The 22525-nt window shown below is 39.4% G+C and overlaps 2 protein-coding genes across 2 annotated transcripts in view; one reads left to right on the top strand and one right to left on the bottom strand.

The window, feature by feature from the left end:
• Positions 1 to 4233, top strand: part of ca16b (carbonic anhydrase XVI b) — a 106138-nt gene extending 101905 nt beyond the window's left edge. The window contains exon 29 of the mRNA XM_022189272.2: positions 808 to 4233. Coding sequence (XP_022044964.1) covers positions 808 to 954 — 147 coding nt within the window. The 3' untranslated portion in view covers positions 955 to 4233. The remainder of the gene's footprint in view (positions 1 to 807) is intronic.
• A 728-nt stretch (positions 4234 to 4961) lies between these two features.
• The window catches only part of cadpsb (Ca2+-dependent activator protein for secretion b), a 48572-nt gene continuing 31008 nt past the window's right edge, over positions 4962 to 22525 (bottom strand). The window contains 11 exon segments of the mRNA XM_022189271.2: positions 4962 to 6274; positions 6371 to 6475; positions 11598 to 11705; positions 11896 to 11928; positions 12364 to 12447; positions 12550 to 12624; positions 12724 to 12871; positions 12972 to 13127; positions 15304 to 15445; positions 15550 to 15706; positions 20072 to 20178. Of these exon segments, the coding sequence (XP_022044963.2) occupies positions 6098 to 6274; positions 6371 to 6475; positions 11598 to 11705; positions 11896 to 11928; positions 12364 to 12447; positions 12550 to 12624; positions 12724 to 12871; positions 12972 to 13127; positions 15304 to 15445; positions 15550 to 15706; positions 20072 to 20178 (1292 nt within the window). The 3' untranslated portion in view covers positions 4962 to 6097.

Below are 22525 nucleotides of genomic sequence, written 5' to 3' on the forward strand. Positions count from 1 at the left end.
TTTAACAGCCACTTGGTAATAAGCATGTAGTAGTATTTCACTTTCCACAAGAGGTTAACAAGACTTCTGTTGAATAAACTATACAGTAAATGTGTGGCTATAAAACTGAAATGAGTTAAATGTCCGATATTTGGCTTTTTTAATTGACAGGTTATTGATAAAAGAAAAGCATGACTGTGGTCTGACAAATGTCTCTTGAGCAGAGAGAACAGGAATCGCAAGCTAATGGCACAAACCAGGAAATTAGCTACTCTCATGGTAGCTAATGCTATGCTTCCAGCTAGGGGCAAAGTTAGACACTGAAACATGGAAAACGATAATTAAAAATGCTTTAAGATGTGGAACTTTTTGAGCAATAAATGAAAGATAAAGAAAATGGAGAGGAACAGCAGATGCAACTGTAGGAAACAAACAGCTGAACCTCAGTAGATCCCACATGAACAGAGGATAGCGTCCTAATTTAATCACGCTTTTTTCTACTTCACATATCTATTCTTTCTTTTTTTATTTTACATTTTCAGTTGCAGTCGCCTAATGAAGAAGCCTGATTGTGAAGGACAGGTTCTCCATCACATGCTGTTAAAACATAGCATTTTCTTGATTACCATTTATTGGCATCAGTCCTAAAAGCAAATAAATGCAAAGAAAAAAAGCACAAAAAAAAAACATATGTCGATCCCTTAATTCTGTCTGATTCAGTGTTTGTGACAGAAATGTTGTCTGATCCAGGTATAAAGAAATGTCCTCCTATGAAATGTAGGTGGTCTGTGGTGGTAATCTGTTTGTGGCATGTTTGTCTGTACACAGGAGCAGTACCAGTACCTTTACAAAGCCATGCTCAGCCTGGTCGGTAACAGAGAGTGCAGCCTGAGCCCCATGCACATGGACACTAATGGGGTGGTGGTGATCGCAGACGAGTCGGACCCTGCGGAGAGCATGGAGTCGCTCGTCTGAGGACATTCTTACAGGCACTTAATTTGTAAAATTCTGAGGCCTTTTTTGCCAGACTATTGATTAAATGAATAACCTTATTACTTTTTATACTGATGAAAGTTTTTTGATATTTATGTTTTTGTCCTTTATTTCTTGTCTTAAACGTTATCCTGCTGAGCGTTTGCACCTGTTTTAAGTTGACATGAGGAAAAAGCAGCTCTGTCCAGTTTGCACTATACTATCAGTGTTACTGCCTAAATCCAGTGAGTGAAAAATCTTCACAGTTCCAACCTGGTATCACGAGAAAAAACAAAAACGACAAAAAAACTGGGATCTTGGACCGTATATTGAGACAAACCTGAAGCATGAAGACCAGGACGAGTGAAGGCGATCCACTTTCGATCATGTCTCAAAACAGAAACGTCATAGCATAGCCCAGCATGCATTATGCCACTTTGTCACTTCAATCAAACTGTTCTGAGGCCCCGCTGCACATGGGCGAAGCTTTTTATCACACGTGAAGAGACTCATACCTGCCTATATATTATTGTCCCAGTATCTCACTGCTGTCTTGTAAAATGTACTTATGGCTTATTTTCTTGAAGTGTGTTACAACATCTAATGTGAACATTTATTGCTTTTTACAGGGATTTATATTGTTATATTGTTTTGTTATATATATATATATATACATATATATTATATCCTTAACAGCCAACCAAGTTTTTTTTTCTTTGTACTTTTGCCTATTTGTCCACTGGCCTTTGATGTAGATTAATATATGTGGAGCTTCTGAAGCCTACAGATCTCCACTCACATTTTTTCCAGCATTCCTTTCAGCTTTTTTAACCTCCAGTGGTCAAAGCTCAATTGTTAACACATGTAATAGGTATCTGTACTGACACAATGCAATGCCCACATGAAGTATTCACCCTACACCAAGTTTTTCATGTTTTATTTTACCGCTTTGAATCTCAGTGGATGCATTTAAGATTTGGATTTCTCACCAATGTAAAAAATACAGTAATGTCAAAGTAAAAATTTCAAATGTCACCAGATTCATTCAAATTCATTTCAAATCGTAAAACTGATTGCACAAGTATTCGCTCACCTGAAGGCCGTGTTTTGCAGCTTTGGCAGTATTTCTAACTTTGGTTATTTGAGAATGTGTCAGCTTTAAGCATCTTAGTAAAGTAGTTTTTGTTTCCTCAGTCAAGTACTGCTTATTTTTTCAGACTTTACCACTTATTCTGGACTGTACTGAGGTTTGGACTCTGACTTTGGCCCTCCAGGACATTAACATTATTGTTTCAAAGACGTTCCTGTTTCTTGTTGGAAAAATAAATCTTCCTGCGGTTCTTGCGCAGAGCAATGTCCTGGAGGAATTCTTTATATTTCAGATTTACTAGATTTTACTGGGCTGCACAGTGGAGTAGTGGTTAGCACTTTCGCCTTGCAGCAAGAAGATCCCTGGTTCAAATCCCGGCCTGGGATCTTTCTGCATGGAGTTTGTATGTTCTCCCTGTGCATGTGTGGGTTTTCTCCGGGCACTCCGGCTTCCTCCCACAGTCCAAAAATATGCTGAGGTTAATTGGTTACTCTAAATTGCTCGTAGGTGTGAATGGGAGTGTGATTGCTTGTCTGTATATGTACCTGGCGACTTGTCCAGGGTGTCCCCTGCCTTCGCCTGAGTCAGCTGGGATAGGCTCCAGTGACCCTAGTGAAAAACGTTGTATAGAGAATGGATGGATAGATTTTACTGCAGAGAAGCATCCTCACCAGGCCTTCTAGTGAAAATGCTATTCAGTGCCTTGGAAATGTTCTTAATGCATCTCTCTGATTGGTTCATTTCAGTTCACAGTCACCAGTTTCTTAGAATTTTCACCCATCTTCATAATGTAGTTTTGTCAAGAAATAAACTACGTAGCTGTTAGATTTAGATCGTGGTATATTAAACCTAAAATCACTCGTCATGCTGTCATTATGCAGATGTATAAACAGTGGCGAGTTAGACCTCAGAATAAAATGCATAAGTGTGCAATCAGCAATTTAAAATTGTATTTGCTCTCAATTTATATCAATTTGTCGAATTTTGTTCACTTTGACTTCTGTGGATTGGTTGTTAATAATCTATTGGCTTCCGCTCAAAGTTGTACTTAAATAAAACATGAAAAAGTCCAAAGACGGTGAAAACTTTCTGGAGGCACTGCAGTTTCTTTTTGGGGGGTTGATGCTTTATTTGTAACCAAAGATGTGGTTCCAGTTTGCAACATGTAAGTGGTTTTGTCCTGAGACCTATTTAATCAACTACAACTTAAAATCAAAATAGTTTAATCTTACAGTACAGATTTCCAATGTGTGAATTTAACTGGAGTTAAGCATGTTTCTGTTCTAGCCTCAGGAACACACCTTCTAGTAAATAATCAGACTTTGTGATGCTTTCCTCACATTAGAAAGTAAGGTTTAAAATTCTGTAAAGTGTATTTTATTTGGGCTGATATTCCGTCTCGGCATTATTTTGTGGCTCTAATTATAAGCCCTTCTCAACCCTGAACACCCCTCTCTTGATTGATTTACTTCTATTCTGTGATGAAAACTTTTTTTGTTGTTTTTTTCTGGCAACATCCACTTCTCTATCAAGGGGGAGTTTGCTTAATCCCTTGAAAACTCTCCAATATTTGGAGAAAAGTCCAGATTTCCGATCTTTTAGCTTCACATCTAAACTTTTCTTTTCTAGCAACTGTCAATCTTGATTTTTCTCCTTTGTATGAACGCCAGACTTCTTTCTGTTTGATATTTCTGCTCGCAGTTAAAACACGAGTGCTGTTGCTGCACACATTTACTTCCAAAAAAAAACAACAAATTATGTAACCTTTGTGATCATAGAAGTTTATATTTTCATACAAAGATTCGGTTTGTATTGTGGCCTTGTAACAGATTGTACTTTTGTGGAAAAATGATCATGTGAATCTTCGCAGCAAAGTCCCAACAATCATAGCTGCTCCTCTGAGCTCCGTGCTGTTTTACGGATTTTCCTGACAGTCCAGGCAGCCAGTGTGTTCGCCTCAGCTCATTTCAACCAGGTTGGTAGTCAAGTCTATTTTGTAACTTTAAAAAAAAAAACTCACAAAAAAAGGTTTTGTCCATCTTATCACATGTTTATATGATAGTATCATAGCGATCTATTTCTATGATACTGTTATATACCATATTATAGTGTAATAGTGTTATTTAATAGGTAAATTGTATTGCTATACATTAAATAAAGTCTGGCTTTGGGTGCACTGCATCCTTGTATTACATGAATCTACTGATGGATGACTTTTGACTTGAAGCAAATAAGGAAGTTGTTCCTGCTGTTGCCCCCTGCTGTCAGTGTGTCACCAAATAACAGTGGTGGAAGGAGTACACAATAAGTACTGAGGACGTACAAACTGCAAGTTGGCACCGGTCATCATGGTGAACGTAGCTTTAAATGCTTGAAAGCTGCATAAGGTATTATTTTATATTCATGATCACAAAGTTGTGAAATCTGAAGTTGCAAACTATCTGTTCTAATGTATGCTATGATGCATGTGGAGGAGTGAACAGTTCAATATTTCACTCTGAGAAGTAGTGTAAACCGGCATGAAACGGAATACTAAGTACTTCAGAACTGCACCAAAGAAGGTTCTTTCCCCCCCCCCCAACACTACGTTTTTGGTGAGCATTACAAGGCTGCCACATTAGCAGTCAACAGGCAACCATCGAGGGATTACTTTGATACTGAAGAAACCAGTTCTGGAGTCATGCGAAGCTTCGATGATTTCTAAGCTGATTTATAGACTTCTGCTCACAACTGGAGAACATCGACAGAATGTAAAGGTCACGCTGAATCCAATACTGCGCCTTTGAACTTTGCAATGCTGCGACTCCCAAGATGAAGTAGCTTCAGCGGAGTCCTTGAGTAAATACTTTCCACCGCCGCCAAACCGCACGGTGACAAGTAATTGTGTCTCGGGTGCATTTAGGAAACGGGACAGCCGATGCACATGTACAATAATTTTTATTTAGAGGCCACAGCTCTTGCATATTACAACTGTTGGCTTTCATAAGGCAAAAGCAAGAATGAATCCACCAGCTAATTCACACAGAAAACAGAAAGCGTTTGGGGAGGGTGGGAACCCACGGGCATGCAGCGATGGCTCAGAATGCAATGTACAGCATTTTATATTTATATATATATTTATAGAATATATACAAAACAACAGTGAGACCCAAACAAATGCCAGACATCTCATTCTACACAATTACAGAACAAAGACAGACCAACTTTTTTTTTTATAATAAAAAAAAAATATTTTTGCTCTTTTCTCTGTAAAAGTGCAACTCAATTAAAATAGAACCTGTTTCAAGGCCTTTTTAATGTTGAAATAAAAATAGAATCTCCCAAGTTATCAAAATGGAGCTATGAGAATATTGCATCTCTAGAATACCCACTTGTTGAAGTTCAAGATTCCTGTTGAATCGTGTCTAATTAGTAATTGAGATGAGATCACATAGCATTGACACATGATAAAAATGCAGGTCTAGACTTACTGTCGATGTTAAGAACAGTGAGTAGACAACAGTTTATCTGGAACAGCCGTAAACAAATACAGAGGATTTTATTTTCAGTTTGAAGCAGTTGGCATTCACTTAAAAACGGACAAGACAAAGAAAAGCGTCCACACACTCATCATCACGACAATGTACCATTAATGAATGTAGAATACGACAAAGAAGCGCCATATAGGTTTGCATTGGACAGGGACACACCTATTAATCTCACTCAACATTGTCAAACAAATGGTTCTCCATATTGCTTAGTAACACATAGAAATGAATTTAGAAATGAATGAATCAAAGATAGGTGCTATCTTTATCATGACACAGCTAAACTGCCAATCATGGTTATTTTTTAAACATTTTTATTTTGATTTTTCTTCAGTATAAGTACTATTTTTAAAGTTAATAGTTCCTTCATAGGCATTTCGAGCTGACAAAGAGGTCCTAGAGTGGCTATCTGAGTTGGTACATGCATCAGTAACCAGGCTAAAGTCAAAAGTGTGAGGAGGGGAGGGAGGTTTCGGGGTGAGAAGGGGAGGTTTTCTGACAGAGGAGCTGGAGTGTCAGTGCACGGGCTCTAGTCGTCCTCTTCGTCCTCCTCGTCGCTGTCTTTCATGGAGATGCCCTGCATGCCTCCTTCCCTCACTGAAGCAGTGGCCTCCTCCACGGTCAGCCTGTTGCGCACCGTGTCGTACATCTTGCTGTTCAGGGTGGAGTCGAGGACGCCCTGCAGGCGGAAGTCCCGGTACTTTTTCTGGGAAAAAAAGGGTCAGAGAAGCATCAGTACTGCGGGGGAAGACTCGGTCGATTCTTGGCGTCTTATCCGCCCAGCAGGAGTTGGCTGTCTTACCTTGGTAATCCTGATGAGGATCTTCAGCTGGTAGACGTGGAGCTGCTGATCCATGCGTTCAGTGAGCCAGGTCCCCAGCAGGTTCATGGTGGCAGTGTACCATTGCTGAAACACAAACACAACTCTCTCCAGCAAAACACACACTCACACACGTACTCAAGACACCGTGGCACAAAACTACCCTTTGAGACACACGGACACAACTGCAGCTACACACTTCCAGTATATAATGATGTTAAAGGGTGTGTATTCAGGCATCACTTCAGGAAAAACTCTGCACGGTTAGTGAGGATTAATATCAAATGTCTATCCTACTTCACATGACAGACATTCTTGCATTTTGTGAGTCAGAAGTGGGAATCAATGCAAGTTCGCAGGCTCTCGTAACGTAAGAATGAGGTTATGCTCAAAATAAATAAATCTTATCAGCTATAGAAAAATTACAAGCACCTTTAAAGTGTGCTTGTTTCCACTATTTCTTGTGGTCATGAATGTTAAAAATACTTTCTCTGCTCGGTTTGCCTTCTGTCACCGTCTACTCCTTTATGCTTGAAGAGTTCATGACATCATTAAATATAGATTACTGAGCCACAGTCAGGGTTAAAAGTTTGGAAGTTAGAGCTGTTATTTTCTGCAGAAGTTTTAACAGTCAAATAGCAAGAGGCATTCCTTCAGGACTGTGTGGGCAACAGCTTTTATCAAGAACGTGTCATATATGTCTACCAAAATGGTTCCAACTTCGGCCTGTATTTGTGCTAAAGGAGTAGGTCTACATTTTGCTATAAATTAGCTGAGAAGATTGAAACCACTCTGATGTATTTAAGTAGCTTATCAAAAACCTCCTGACAAGGAAACGGTTAACCTGACTGCCCAAAGGTAACAAGGTCCACCTGACAACTTCTCAAGTACTCAAAAATGAGCAAATACTTTGCTTGATCCAATCCTTACAACCTCCAAGGTAATTTAGCTATAAAAAATTTAAATATATGTTTTAAAATCCCATAAAAAATGTAAATCTGGCAGCAAGAGTCCAGAAAGAATATGCGGAAAAAAACGTGGAATGTTTTATCACTGGGTAACTTTAAAACACTGTAAAAATACAAGCAAATATCTGTAAAACAATGATGTTGTTTTAGCAAGTTTACAGGACAGCAGTGTAACTAAAAATCACATATTCTAAATGAAAAATTGCTAGATGTAAAAATCTAGCTTTGATGTTGACATGCATTATTAAAATCTGCAAAATAAGCAACTTCTTAATTTTATGTTTTGAAAATACATATTCATATGTAATATCTGTACAATAATATTTCCTGCTGATAATAAAAATAGTTTATTTTTTTAGGCCAATGGTAGGAAAAAAATTAACATTTAGGAAAATTCCGATTTCAGATCTGGACTTTTTTTTTTTTTTTTTTTTTTACAGTTTTGTCTTTCTTTATTTTGTTTTGTTCTTTTATGGCTACATGTAATTATTATTATTACACCACCAAGGAACAAGGCAGAGTTATGTGACGATCAGCGTTGGCTTGTCATCTGTTAGCAACATTACTCAAACGGACTAACGGATTGAGATTAAACTTTCAGGGAAGGTCAGAAATGACATAAGGAGCAACTGCGTAGATTGTTTTTACAGTGTACAGGACAGATTTAACACTCAGATATTCATGCTAGTAGGTGAATTTTGTTGCCAGGGGCCAGAGTCAGACCGGATGCTTCCTGCTTCTTGTTTTTATGCTAAGTTGAGCTAATTACCACATGGTTGAAGCTTCATATAAATATGTCATATAAATATTATCTTCTAAATCTTGGCAAGAAAGCAAATATGTGTACTTCTCTAATGTGATACTAAGAACCTGATTAAGAAAACGGGTTTTAAATTTACTGAACACACGGACTTGCTGCATCTACGATGAGACATTTAAGAATTAAATTAAAACTGGTCCAAAGACAGTTTGTACGACAAATCGGTTAAATTAGATTCTGTCTAACATATGGAAATGGAAACTGCTTGAATTTGGAGCTTATTGTTTCAGTTTCCAACAGACACACACAAGCACACCAGGAGTGTGACATCCACACACACAAACTGCGTTTATAGCACTCCAAGGAGCTTAAAGGAGCCATTTTAGAGGAGTTTACTCAGTGCACTGATACTACAGCTGCCTGAAAGAATTAATAAAACAGAGGGGAGTCAAAAAGCATCGACAGATTTGTCTGTCTTTTTCCTCAATTGCCTTCTGAACTACTTAAAAATGTTCCCGTCAATATTCTGTAAAAGCTGCGGGGCCCAACAGTTACTTAAGGCAATTACTTAGCCTTTATTTCCAATTTAATCGAGCGTAAATGTGGAGCTGCGTTTAAAATACCCTACACTGTAGATGTAGAACTACTATGAGGGATTGAAATTATAGTTTTGTGTTCATTAGCAAAAGAAAAATAGAATGAGAGTGAGTAAATGGTCAGCAGGCAGGGAGCAGTGGTGCTATTTTCTTGTACCTTCTCTCTGGTTTGCTTCTGGTCATAGTTTCCCAGACTGTACGCATTAAAAGTTACAAGAGAACAGCACGCACGTCTAATAGAGACGGTTATCATACCTCTAAGAAAAGAAGAAGTCAACTTTAAACTTGTGAGTAGGCAGGAACGCAGAGAAGGTTTAAGAGGCCCGAATTAGAGGTGTGAGAGTTTGGCTGCTGAGGTTTTAGTTTTTAGGTCGAGGCTCATTTAGGATCAGGATTAGGTGAATGGTGCAAAGGTTTGAAGTTGAGGCCGGATATGCAGATGCCTGTCCACTTCACAGTCGAGTTGAGCGTGCAGTGCATGCAGACCTCGCAGGTGGGTGGGTGGCTGAGTACGTGCTAAGGAAGACTGCTGTATGTGCAAATGAGGCAGAACTCTGAGGAGGGTCATGCTAGAAGATGTACACAGGAAGATTATTTGACTCTAAAATCATGCCAACCAACATAATGTGATAAAACAACGCAACGCAACACTAGAGATAAGTGCCACTTTTTTCTTTTTTTTCTTTTTTTTTGAATAGAGGAGGCAGCAGGAATGGTGTTAATCAGAAAAGAGGAGATTAAAAGGATTGAAATAAATCAGTGAAAGAGAGATAAAAGTAGAGCCTATGCAGCATCTAGGAGCAGTTTTCAACATGCATGCAAATGGATGGATGGAGATGCATTCAAATGAAAGAGGAAAAACACTGACAGTCTTGAGCTGACGTAGAGTTTAAAAAAAGGCTAAAACCGAAACATTCACAGCTTGAGAAATCTTTCATTGAACACGACAGTGCCGAGTAGGATTTCGGAGCACTTTGGGGCCACACAGAGGACACAAGGGGTAAAACTGCACATTAGAAAAACTGACGACACACGGGGAGACAGGGGAGCCAGTGTGGACCTCAAAGACAAAAGCAGACCCACTTTCACAACAGCGTCACTCCTCACGCCATAACAAAAACATAGAAAATAATAGATAAATCATATTTTTCTGCCACAAGACTCCTGCCTTTATAGCAACACAAAAATAGAAAACCAAAGAGAGACTTCTGAGTATCTTGTCAGACATAAAAAACTTGACGTCACTGCCTCACAGAAAGAAAACTCGGTCAAACACACAAAGCCGTCACACACCTGTAGAGACACAGGTCTGTACAAATAGTTTCTGAATGGCATGAAGCACATACGTCACAGCATTATGTGTCGTTCGAATCACACATGGAGGACACATTTATGCCAATGTATCCCGTTAGGATTATGTTTGTTAAGACAGTGCTCTCTCTACCCTCTAACACACTGGTTCCCAACTCTTTTGGCTTCCTGTGATTCTTTTTTTTTTTTTTTGCAGCCTACTCATGACTCCGCATCACAGATGGTAAATATCTATTCTTTTTATGTTTCCTTTTCAAATTGCTTCATTTTAATTTTAGAGCCCCGGAGGCGGTGGAATCAGTCATGTGTACGTTCAGCTGTAGCTCAGCTAAAAGTGTGGGAGGTTTCTATAACTGAGGAAACATGGGATGTACCGCAACGGTAACGATATATGCTTATGATGGAACTAAAAATCTACACAAGTAGGTGTATGTTATTCCTCAACTGGGACGCTTATAAAGATGGAGAAACTAAGAATAGACAAGGAGGTCTTAATTTAGGACGATATTTATGTTTGATACAGCTTTCCTAAAAGACAAATAAGCGTGCCTATCATTGAATTATGTATTTCTATCACACTACTTCAAATGTTGCAGTCTACCTTGATTTTTACTTTTTATTTAATCTTATTTCACCTTTAGAATCACTTTATTCCTGTCAGGATGTTTTTTTAAATAGTATACTCCGGCTCTACACTCGTTAATTGTGGCTTTGTCTTCCATTTTATCTAAATCATGCGCATGGGGACTATGTTTAGGCTGTGACTGAAGTTGTGATGAAAGGACTTTGTTCAGTCTACATGCTGCTAAAGATTTCTTCACACAATAGACATCAGAAAAGTGGCTTTGCAGAGAGATATTTTTACTTGTTTTCTTTCATGTTTATCTTCATCATGACCCGTAACATTTATCTTGGAATGCCCTGGCTGGGGTCTCGCCCCTTAGGTTGGGAACCACTGTTGTAACAGATGAAGGGTATGCGGCATGTCAGCCTCTGAGTTTGACATCATGATGTGACCCAGGCCCATCCAGCAGTGCATCTGTTACCCAATACTTTCAGTGCTCATGGAGAAACTGTGTGGGTGCTTCACTGTGGACTGGGACCAGAAGGCTGAGTGTCATTTATTCAGGAGGCTGACATGCCTAATGTGGAAAGTGTCTGAAAGCAGAGTACAGTGTTGATCTAAAAACCATACGTTGGTGTCCTGGCTTATGATCAGTATGGAATAGTTCTGTTCTTTCCACAGAGAGCACTGCTTCAGATAATCCTTTATTTTTTGAGGATGCTTTTATGGACTCTTTGTAAATAAAAGTTTCCTTTTTTTGATACACAAAGGCCCAAAAGCACTGTGGCAATGCACACCAGAATGCAGAGGGCAGCTGAGATTCAGAGAGAAGACAGACAGATAGAAAGAGAAAAGTCAAGAGTGGTAGAGATTCAGAAAAAGCCTCTTCTGCCAGGCTGAAATACATTTCCTGGTCTCAAAATGGGACTTATCCCTCTCTGCCCTGTTGTTTTGGCACATTTAGGAAGGCCCCTCCCTTGTTGTAAGGAGGAGACGGCATCTTACTTACATCAAATAACCTTTCTATATACACCTCCTCATTGACCTTATCACGAAGCATATCCTGAGAGTGGCGCACAAAGGTCACATAGCCATCGGCTACATCCATTCCGGGTTTCTGTGAAAACAAAAACAGAACGGGGTCACGGCTGAGGAGAGAACCGACCGAACACTGGCTGCACCACTAATTACCGCCTTTAAATAAGGCAGAAAAAAAACAGTCTTGGTGATTAAAAGTAGTTTGTTAAGCTGTAAACACACACAAGGTCACAAGCAAAGAAAAAAAAGTTGGATATGCTTAAACTTACAGGTACATCCACATATTTTGAGGCAGCTTTCACCTGAAATCAGAACAAAACTTTCAAATACTGACTGAGAATTTAAAACATATCAATATAATTAGGAGTAAGAGATTATTACTTCGAAAAAGAACTCATTCTGTTGCCAATATAGACAACAATCTGAGGAGTATTAGCATGTTTTCCTACTAATTTCCCCTCTGTTTAATAAAACAAACTAAAGATTTTAAATGTTACACATCACAGAACCACAAAGGTCTTGAAAGGTGATATTTATGTGCACAAAGGGGATCTAATATCTTGTGGTCACCAGTGAATGACTTGTGTAAACAAAACTAAGTACAATTAACCCACAAGATTTAAAAAAAAAAAAATCTTATCTTTCTGAAATGGTAAAATCAGATCACATTTAGTTGCTCATAATTTGTAAAAAATGATTCTAAAGAAACAGGGTGTGGAGAAGGAGCTTCATCTCACCGTGAATGAGAGGAATGAGGAAAAGAGAGTGCCTTCATCGTATCTGGAAATCTTAGCCAACACTCCCTCCAGAATGGCAACAAACTGAGCAACAAGGAAAAGTAGAGAAGTTATGATCAACTCTTTAACTTTCATAATTGGATATAAGTTTCCATTGTTCTTCTAACAGCTGACGTAAAGTCACACCTTTGCAACCAGAAGCTGGATCATGTCCCTCACACTCTCCTCGATCAGATCATCTATCTGGGAGTGGAACTGTTTCTGCAAAGAGGAGCAGTATTTTTAACAAAAATGTTCAAGTCAGCAGATTGAAAAGCAAGGAAAGGCGTTTTTGCAACATGTGGTGATTTAAGTTCTTACCTCTTGGCCCATCTCCATAGCGCACAGTTTAGCTGATTGGTCCTTGGCATCCACCATCACGTTGAACATGGTGCATAATGTTGGAGAAATGCGGAAATCTGTGGACTTGCTGCTCTTCGTCAGCTTGGACTCAAATGCCATCCTGGTGCTGCAATTGCAAGCGAAGCGTTATTTCACATTTATTTCATGCATTTGGAGCATTTGCGTCTCTGCCAGGCCGCTTTCGTTTCGTCCACGCAAACACACACCGCTTGACGCAGTTCTCGATCATGTTGCTCGACATGAGCTTGATGCGACTCTCCAGGTGTTTGGCAAACTCCTCCTCGGGCCAGTGCAGGTCCCTGATGAAGGTCTGGAGGGCGTCCAGCTTCCAGAAGAGATCCTCCGACGTCCCAGAGCCATTACTGCCATCGACCCAAACACACACACACACACACACACACACACAAGTCAGAAAACAGAGGTCACCCTGCTTTAGAGAGAGGGGGTGGAGGATCGCAGGGCAGGAAAGGGGGGCGGGGGGGGTTGTTGTGGCAGGTGCAGAGGAGGATGCTGGTCCTCTACACCCAAACACAGTCAAATCTGACTCTGACCATATACTGACTGAATGTCTCATTTCCTGTGTGTTCAGGCGTTTGTGGACAGTCAGTGTATGGATACACAGGAGCGGGCAGGGTTTACTGCAACAAATCAATAACCATGCTGTAGAGTATGATTATTGACTGGTATGTGAAGTGGCCACATGCGGGTAAAGTCACTGCAGATACAGCACCTAGTCACACTGTGTCAAGACAAAGGAGTGAGGGAATGGAGAAGTGAGGGAGGGCGTGGACAAAAAGGCATTTATGGTCCAAATATCTCCCAATTGACTCATCACAGGCCCTCTCTCAACATCCATGTCCCCAGGCTGGTGGAGGGGAGGCCCTGGAAGAATTACCAAACAAACCATGCAGACCTTTTTGGGCATCCTGAGTAGAACTGATTGGAGAAGTGCTACATGAAGCACGTAGAGCCAGGAGGGAAGGTGATAAAACAGAGAGGGGGAGGTTTGAACTCGAAGCCTCTCCATGTTATCATCTCCAACCCCAGACACTACCCTCCCAATCAGACTACAAGCAAGGCCAGAGATGAACCTACGGCCATCTACAATATGCTCAGCATCACTAAAGCGAATGTCTTGGGCAGCAACTCTGGGAGATACATGTTGTGCGATGAAGGTCTTGGCGTGCAAATGTTTGCGACTGGGGACATACTGGTGATGTTTTTCTGCACAGAAAATCCCCCAAAGCCTTGGAGCTGTATATACTGCATATATGGATATATTTAGATGTTTTGGTTTTTGGCCTGTATCTCCACACCTCAGCTCAACAGCATGCATGTTGAGAAAAATGAGAGCGTTTCAGTCTCTCATTTCAGAAAGCAAACCCCATCTACTCTAACACCTCTCAGAGGGACCTTGGCATGAACATGAACAGCATCCTTAAGTGACAAAACATACTTAGAATTTGTATTTAGCGTACACAGATGTCCAGTGAAAGAAATGCAGAATTTTGCTGTATTTTTTGGAAGATAAAACTTTTATTTTTCGAATGATCTTTGCCTGAAGGCATCTTCATACCAAGTTATTCTCTGCTTGCTCAGTAAATCTAAAGTAAACTAGTTGAATACACACTCAGAGTCATATATAGCAGCCATCCATGACGGGGTAGAAAAGCTAGGCATTTGTGGAAGGTTAACTGATAGTCCTGCTACTGGCACTGGCAGATTTGGTACTTTGGGAATTTGGAGGTTCACATTTGGTAGATTCACATTGGGCAGATTACTTGTTAAACTCCTGCAGAGAAGACAGACAAAAAGAAAAAAAGAATCCATAACAGTGGTGTGGGAGCTGCAGAAAGCCATGTAACACGCATCATAACAGTAACGTAAAATCTGAAGATAGGTGAAGACAGGGATGTACAGTAGCAACATAAACAAGACGGTAATTGTCAAAGACGCACATTATACAAAAATACCTGCAGAGTAAAGAGAGCTGGACTCAGGATGCACACATGTACCGTATAAAATGCAGTGAAACGGAGAAGCAAAGTAAGACTTGAATGAACACGCATTACTTTTACCTGAATAAATCTCAAATATAATATTTGCAATAAAACAAATGCAAAAGCAAACGTGTTAAAGCCACAACAAATAAATTATAACAGCAATGTAACAGACTGGAAATCTTCTGTTTCTAATCATGTCAAAGCACACATTATGATGGTTAGCTCACAAACAAAACAACAGAGATATTATGCGTTGCCCTGACCCAAATGTGTCGGAGAGAAATTGGTAAGACACATACATTAATCAAAGACTATTTTCAGAACAAATAACCTATTTCTTTGACAGAAAAAAATAGGTTATTCAGCCCACTCTTGGCTCATTCTTTGAAAAGTGAACCTACAGGAAGCATGGGTGAACATTAGAGCTGCTCTCCCGGATTTTTCAGCCTCCACGCAGTCAGTCTGTCATCTGAATATAAAAGCCTTGCATCTCCAACCATCCTACAGCCCAACTAGAAAGACGGAGGCTCCTTACTTTACAGGCTCCCAGGACTCTCTGTCAAAGCCCTTGTGAATAGACTGTGCGATGGAGGACTCCATCAGATCCACATATCTAACCACCAGAGGAGCATACAGATCCTGAAGGTGTTTGTGGAACTTTCCATTGCACAAATGAGCTAGGAAATAAAAAAAAAAAGAGGCAGTGACAGAGAGATGTTAGTGTCTTAGCTTTTAAGATGAAAATATGCAACATAAATGTGGAAAAAGAACATGAGCTCACGATCTGTCCGGAGGAAGTCATTGAGCAGCTGGAAAAGAGGGAAGCTGTCCCAGCTCTCAGGGGACTGGATCTCCAGAGCGGCATCCATGTCGATGGCATAGAGGGCCAGGAAGTTCTCTGCGTGCTCCACCATGAGGTCTGTCCACCACGCAAATGCCTGAAGACACAGCAGGAGGGAGAGCGAAAGGGTGAACAAGGATTCCTATTAATGAGATGAGAGCAAGGAGGAAAAAGACAAAAAGGAGGGAATAATAGACACTACTTGAGCTCATTGTTCTTAAATAGAAATATCACCAGATTCATGTGTACTGCACTTATATTTATGTATGCTGGGAAATGTACTTTCTTGGTAGGACTGTGTACCGCTTCCATGTCTGTCTAAAACCAGTGGCTGGTTAGCTTAGCTTATCTTAGCTTAGACTTAAAACAAAGGGAAACAGTTAGCCTGGTTCTGCCTATGAGCAACTCTAACACTCACTACTATATGTAAGTTGTATTTGGTTTGTTTAATTGGTGCAAAATTAAACAAGTTAGGGTTTTACAAAATGTTAGTGACTGGAACTATTCTTTGAAAAACTGTAGTGATTTCCTGGAGTCACCACATTCACCAGCACACTCACACTGCCTGGACAAGAAAATACAAGATACACAATAGTATTCAGTGAGCTTTAGAGATGCTAGAGGGCAGGTTGAGTCATCTTTTGGTGAGCTTTTAGAAGCAGAAGAGCCTCAAGGAACTTTTTGGGGTTCTTTACCATCACTGTCAGTGAGGAGTAACCACTTGAGTTCAAGAAGGTTCTTCGAAGAACTGCTTTGAGGGGGTTTGGGTGTTCAATTTTGAATTTTATTATTATTATTGTTGTTGTTGCTAGTGGTTTGTTTTAAACTTGCAAACATAAGAAGAACTATTAGATAATACTGTGTAGAAAATAGCGAGCTTGTCATTTGTGTCAAAAATGATTTGACACAATTCTGTCAACAGAAAATCAGACAAGGTCCCAGTTTTACCCAAATATACAAAACCAGTCTGTAAAACTTGCAATAATGTCTTTATTATTGTTTAAAGATGGCCCATTTAATGTCTTAAAAACTGCAACCTAAAATAATATCTCAGTATGTTTTTAAAGTGCTAGTGCTGATAAAACTGCCACAGCAACAACCCTGGCTTCCTGCTTTGTCTTCTAGAAAATGGCCCAATAAACATACAGTCAGTATTAAAGGTTCCTCCAGGAGCCCATCTGGAGTTATTAGAGGTTTCTTCACCCATAACATTTTCTGAATTGAGCTGTTTAAGGTTCTTCTAGGAAACCCCAAGCTAGCAGGTTCCTTGAGCACCCCCAGAGTTCTTTTAAGGTTCTCCTAGTACTGCCAGACTGACTGTTTCTCCCTGTTTCCAAGTGCATTTCCCAAATTTTCATACTCTTCCTTTAAGTATCTGCTCGATGTTGTCTCATTTTGGGAAATATTTATTCATGTTCATGAATAGTGAGTGGTTTTTCTACGCTGTATGTGGATGCTGAAATTGCCGGGTATTTCCTTTCTAACAGAAAGAAAATGGCATACTGTCACGCCCATCTGCTCGAGTGCTTGATATGTTTATGCTTGTATATGTGTTTTCCATCGCATATATCTATATCAAATCCACAGCTCCTGCTAATTAGGATTTAACGGTGGGATTATTTATAAATCCAGTTTATACTAAGGACATTTTCAGTAGGATTGCATGTTTATGCCTTGTTAGGTTCATGACATTATCTGAGGCAAAAGGGCTTTTCTCATGCAAGCGTGGATCTCCCTGCATGCTTTTCTCTCAAGCTAAGAGACGAGGGGGTCCACCATTCACATCAACCAACAGTCCCATAGCCCATTAGATGTGAATGTAACTCATGCACATCTTTGATTAGGCACACCAAAGACTGCAGCACACAGCATCTCCAGTGTGGAAGCGTATCTGTTCCAATTAGTTAAGTAAGTCTCTAAGATTCAGCTGAAAATTTTCGAGCACAGTAAGGACTTTCTCACCCTTTGACAGAAGTACAGTAGTTGCTTTGCTGGCAGTCTTGGCTTGGCTTACTTGCTTATCATTCAGAGTAACATATTGCCGAGTTCAATAAACGAAGCTTAATCTTTCCAAATTGTGCTGCATGCTTTATTTCAGCTGCTTTTAAATTATTTCCCCACCTGATTCAACCACCGCAGTCAAAATCTTACTTACCTCCATACTTACCTGCCCACTCCCCCAAATTTAAAAAACAAACAAACATAACTCTAAAGTTAGAGAAACAGGCAGCAAACAAAGCTCTTCTCCATCACATTCAAGGAGAGACACTCTTATATCTGTTAAAAAGGGAAGGACGGTAAAAGTTTCCAAAGGTGAGGGGAAGGAAAGCGTTCAAAGGTCACCAGGCGGAGGAGCCTCCAACCTTTGATGGTGGTTAAGGGACACATACAGGAACCTGAGAAGTCTACAGCAGACCCAGTGTTCAGCCACACAGACTCTAGTGCTGTATCAATGCAACCAAGTCAAGGGACCAGTCCTAAGGGAGTGTACTGATGCTGAGGGGGAAGGAGCAGTGGCATCGTCTACGGGACATGCAAAGAGCATCATGGGAGTTTCTCATTCAACTTGACTACATACCTCTTTTCCCTGCTTGGACAGTCACCAATCATATGACAGTGAGAACACAGGAAGATGTACAGAACAATCATGTATTTTTGAGGCGTTTTGCTTTTATAGGGTTTGTAAACTAAGAATAGACAGCAGAGAGGGATGGAGGAGGAGAAGCTGGAGAAGTAATGCTTGAACAAGTGTGGACTGTGAAATTAATCGCTGGATGGAAGGGAAACAAATGTTTATGGTGAATCAAACTTCAAAGGTTCACATGGAGCATACTTTGGGAAATTTACTGGTTCAGCATGCTTGGAGAAAAAGGAAACCTCTTTATGGCCCAATGAACATGCTTCATGATCACAATTATGTTGTGCAAGCTAAAGTGCTTTTGTTGAAAACAAGGTTTGAAACAAGTTTGCTCTCACTTCTATGCCTACAAACCCACCCAGTGCTACAGTACCTAAGAGTTCATTCTCTGCCTAGAAAACGTGCCTGTTGCCATAGTGGCGCACATGCCATACAGGGGGGTCGTGATGGGGACTGAAGAGGAAAAAAAGAAATAAAAATACTGTACCGATTGATCTCCAGAACTTGTGACTGCCGCCTGTCAAGCATATTCAGAGAGATACAATAAATCTGCTTTATCTGCATAATCTAAGATCACACTGGATCACCTTCAGATCTACACAACTACACATGTTCATCATGCTCTCCATCCGCTTCATGTTTATGGATGCAAATGTGATGCAATAAGGAAGCTACTTTCAGTGTTTTAAAGAGATAAATACATTTACTCAAGTTATAGTTTACATTATTTGTGGTACACTTGAGTATTTCCCTGTTATGCTACCTGATGCTTCTATTCTGCTAATTTTCAGTTAAATATACTGTACTCTTTACTCTGCTACAATCTGACAAGTTCAGTCATTTTTTTAGGTTAAAATGTCACATAAAAACATAGAAGTTTATTAAATACATGGCTTAAGATTAATTGTATGTGGGTAATTTTGCATCTAAACCTGGTAGACTGTTTCAATTAAAAAACTGTATGAGCCCAAAAGAGGTGAAATTATCAAAGCTTCTAACAAAAAAGCTAAAATTGAAGAAATCAAAACATAAATACAAATGTATATAGCAGAACTTTGCTTTTTTTTTTTTTACTAAATCATAAATCACCTCGCCATACGGACTCATTGGCACATTATTACAAATTATAAATATTAATACAATAGTATCATTTATGATCCCAGGTTCCATTTTTCTGTCCGACACAAGGTTTTACTTATAATTTTTCAAGTAAATTTAGCTAGTAATGCCTACGTTCTTCTATTTAAAAAGGATCTTGTATGCAGAAGCCCTAAATGGTGTATTTGTACACTGCTGTATTAGCACGTTGACTTATGTTAAAGACTTGTGTTCTACTACAACTGGCTGTTATGTTGATGGCAAAAAGGAAACTCATAATATTAAAAACGCACAGAAAGTGTGAAAAACGTTCATTACCTAAATTTACTTTCTGTTTACCTTCCTGCCGAATGTTTATACTGGACTACTTTGACTATAACATGACCATATTTCAATGTTTTCAACGACTTGTGTAACATTGAAACACTGTGGACTGTGATCAGAGGGAAGAGATGCACACATTGTATCATTTTCGGTCTAATTTACCTTCTCAAACATAGCACTCCGATTCCATGTAGCCATGGTCTGTCAAACAGCAATTAGAGCTTTCCTAAATTAAATTCATCTTTGAAAGGGTTTCTTTAGTTACTCGCAGATGAAAGCAGCGTTATTTATAGAAGGCTGATAATAAGACTATAACTCCCTGCTGTGGGGCGAGTGAGATAAGAGTGAGAGTATAGAGGGAAAGTGCTTTGAGGAGGAGAGGAGGAGAGGGTTCTCACTCACCTCCGCATGGTGTTCCTGGTTCTGCTGGAGGACCTCTATGACTAACTCCGCCAGGCGAATTGTTTCCTCCAGCTTTTTGGCAGGCGTGACTAAGCGGCCTACGTTCTCTGAGACAAAAGGATGAGGGTGAGGGATGAGTGGTTAGTCAAGCACAGAGAAGGATTCCACGGGGATTTTTATGACTATTCAGAAGACCTTTCCTGTCTATATTTTTGACTGTTTAATAAAAGTATAAACACAGCACTTACACTGTGATGTTTACCTACAGTACAACCCCTTCCCCCAAGAACAATGTCTCATTTGCTGTATATGCATTTTGGAGTGCATGACATAAAGCAACAGAGTTGATGTGTTTGTAGGATAATCAGACTTATGTTGGAGGAGAATCAGACACAAGAATAGTGGCGTTGAGATGGAGGTGCGATGCGGCATCAGAAAACATGCATATTGTGAAGCGGTACTGAATAAGCCATCTGTATAAGGAGCTGTCGCATGGCATGGTCAGAAACAGTCCACGAGCACACACTGTAAAAATAACTCATTGCATTAAATTAGCAGTTTCAAGACCAATATTGAAATAAGACTGGGTCTTTCTGTAAAAATTTCACTCATTCAATTGCTGTGTTTTTCTAAAAATGTCTAAAAATCTACAAAAATGATGCCATCAGCCATTTCTACCAGTTATTTAAAGTCCTTAAGCTGCTTTATTTTAAAGGCTCAATGGAGGCGGGTCATTTGTGACTCTTAGAACAAGGGGAGTGTGCAGGATGTTAAGACCGCAAGAGGGTCAAGAAACACTTTGTATGGAGTTCATAAATGTTTTTCACAGGCATTTCTAGATTATATAGATTATTTAATTTAATTTTACATATTAGTTTCAATGGTTTGACTGAGAATAAATTGCATGCTTTCTTCACAAAATGTTCGAAATGAGTCAAATAGTTACCAATCAATAATGAATATTTTTACAGTGTGCTGGTGATGGATTTGCCCTCAGCTGAGCTTTTGTGCACTAAAACTGTCCTGTTGCTTCATTTATCAGCTGGTGACTTTGGCCCATCATTTGCAAAAGCTCCAAATCACTTGCTTGTACCTTGTGCCGACAGAATGATCTGATAAGACAGATACAGGTCATGAAATGGGATTTTTGGAACAGCACGACTTTGTGGCATGATATGCGTATAATTTGAACATGGAACTGAATGGCTACACAAATCTGAAATCAAAAGCACATAAATATGTAACTCTACATAACACAGTAGCGGTTTTAAGACAGCAGTTCTGACTGGAAGTCTTATTCTATTTAGCGGTAGCATCTTCTCACATATCATTCAGGTTTTGCTACTCAGTCCAAATGAGAATCTGTTTCGGGTTCCTAGTTTGAAGAAACCCTGATCTGGCACTTTGGGTTACTCTTTCAGTTCTCATGACTGTAGCCTCATCAGCAGGGGAAATGTGAGATATCTAAACAGCCGAGTTAATACTTCAGCTATTGTCTTTAGGGACATTTAATCAACGCTAATGGATGGATCACATGGATTTGTATTACAGTAACTACATATTCTGTGGTCATAATCTCTCTAACAGGGAGCACTGGGAGCTCATCTGAGCAATGTTTGCATCATGGTTTTCTCTACAAGAGCAGCACAGAGGGCCTATACACTAAATATAATAGATCTATTTTCTCTATTAACACCAATATTCAGTGTGTCTGACTATTGTGGAAGATTAAAGGGCCAGTTCACCAAAATATAAGAATCATAGGACAACGAAGTTAAACAAATGATGGTATTGAGCCATGCAAATAGATTTAACTCCATTGTTTTGAGGTGGTGACAAAAGTTGCAGCTGTCTCCTCTGCACCTCCGCTGGATGAAAATTCACAACTATTTGCATGAACACATTCCTCAAAACTAGAGAACAAGTTTGCTTTTTTTTTAAAAATAAATAAATGTGATGAAACTGACCCTTTAAGCATCTAAAGTGAAGGACAACAAATCAGATTTAAATGTATGACCATACATGAAAATATATGATATAGAGAAAATGCAGATTTGTATCCAACTCCATTATCAAGTAAGACCTCTTGTTGAAATGTATGTAAATTTGTGTTGCACTTGATGATGGAGGTTACATTAAAATGTTGCTTATGTCTTTAATAATTTTTTACATTTAAAAGTAGGCAAATATCAGACTTATTCTTCCTGACAGAGATTGCATTACTCTGTGATTGTAATGATTTCTTGCCATGATACAGCCAATTATTCACAATTGTGAATTGTGAAAAGTACTGTTGCACTGACATAATTGGAAGTAAAACTTTATAGATGTAGTTTAAGACTGACAATTGAGATTACCAGTCATGAACTACATCTGGAATGATATAAAGTAGTACAATCTCCACAGTATTTATGTTTATCAAAAGAGATGTTTGTTTCAAACATGCCAAGACAT

This window comes from Acanthochromis polyacanthus, chromosome 5 (assembly GCF_021347895.1).
Source record: "Acanthochromis polyacanthus isolate Apoly-LR-REF ecotype Palm Island chromosome 5, KAUST_Apoly_ChrSc, whole genome shotgun sequence".
Classification (NCBI taxonomy): Eukaryota; Metazoa; Chordata; class Actinopteri; family Pomacentridae; genus Acanthochromis; species Acanthochromis polyacanthus.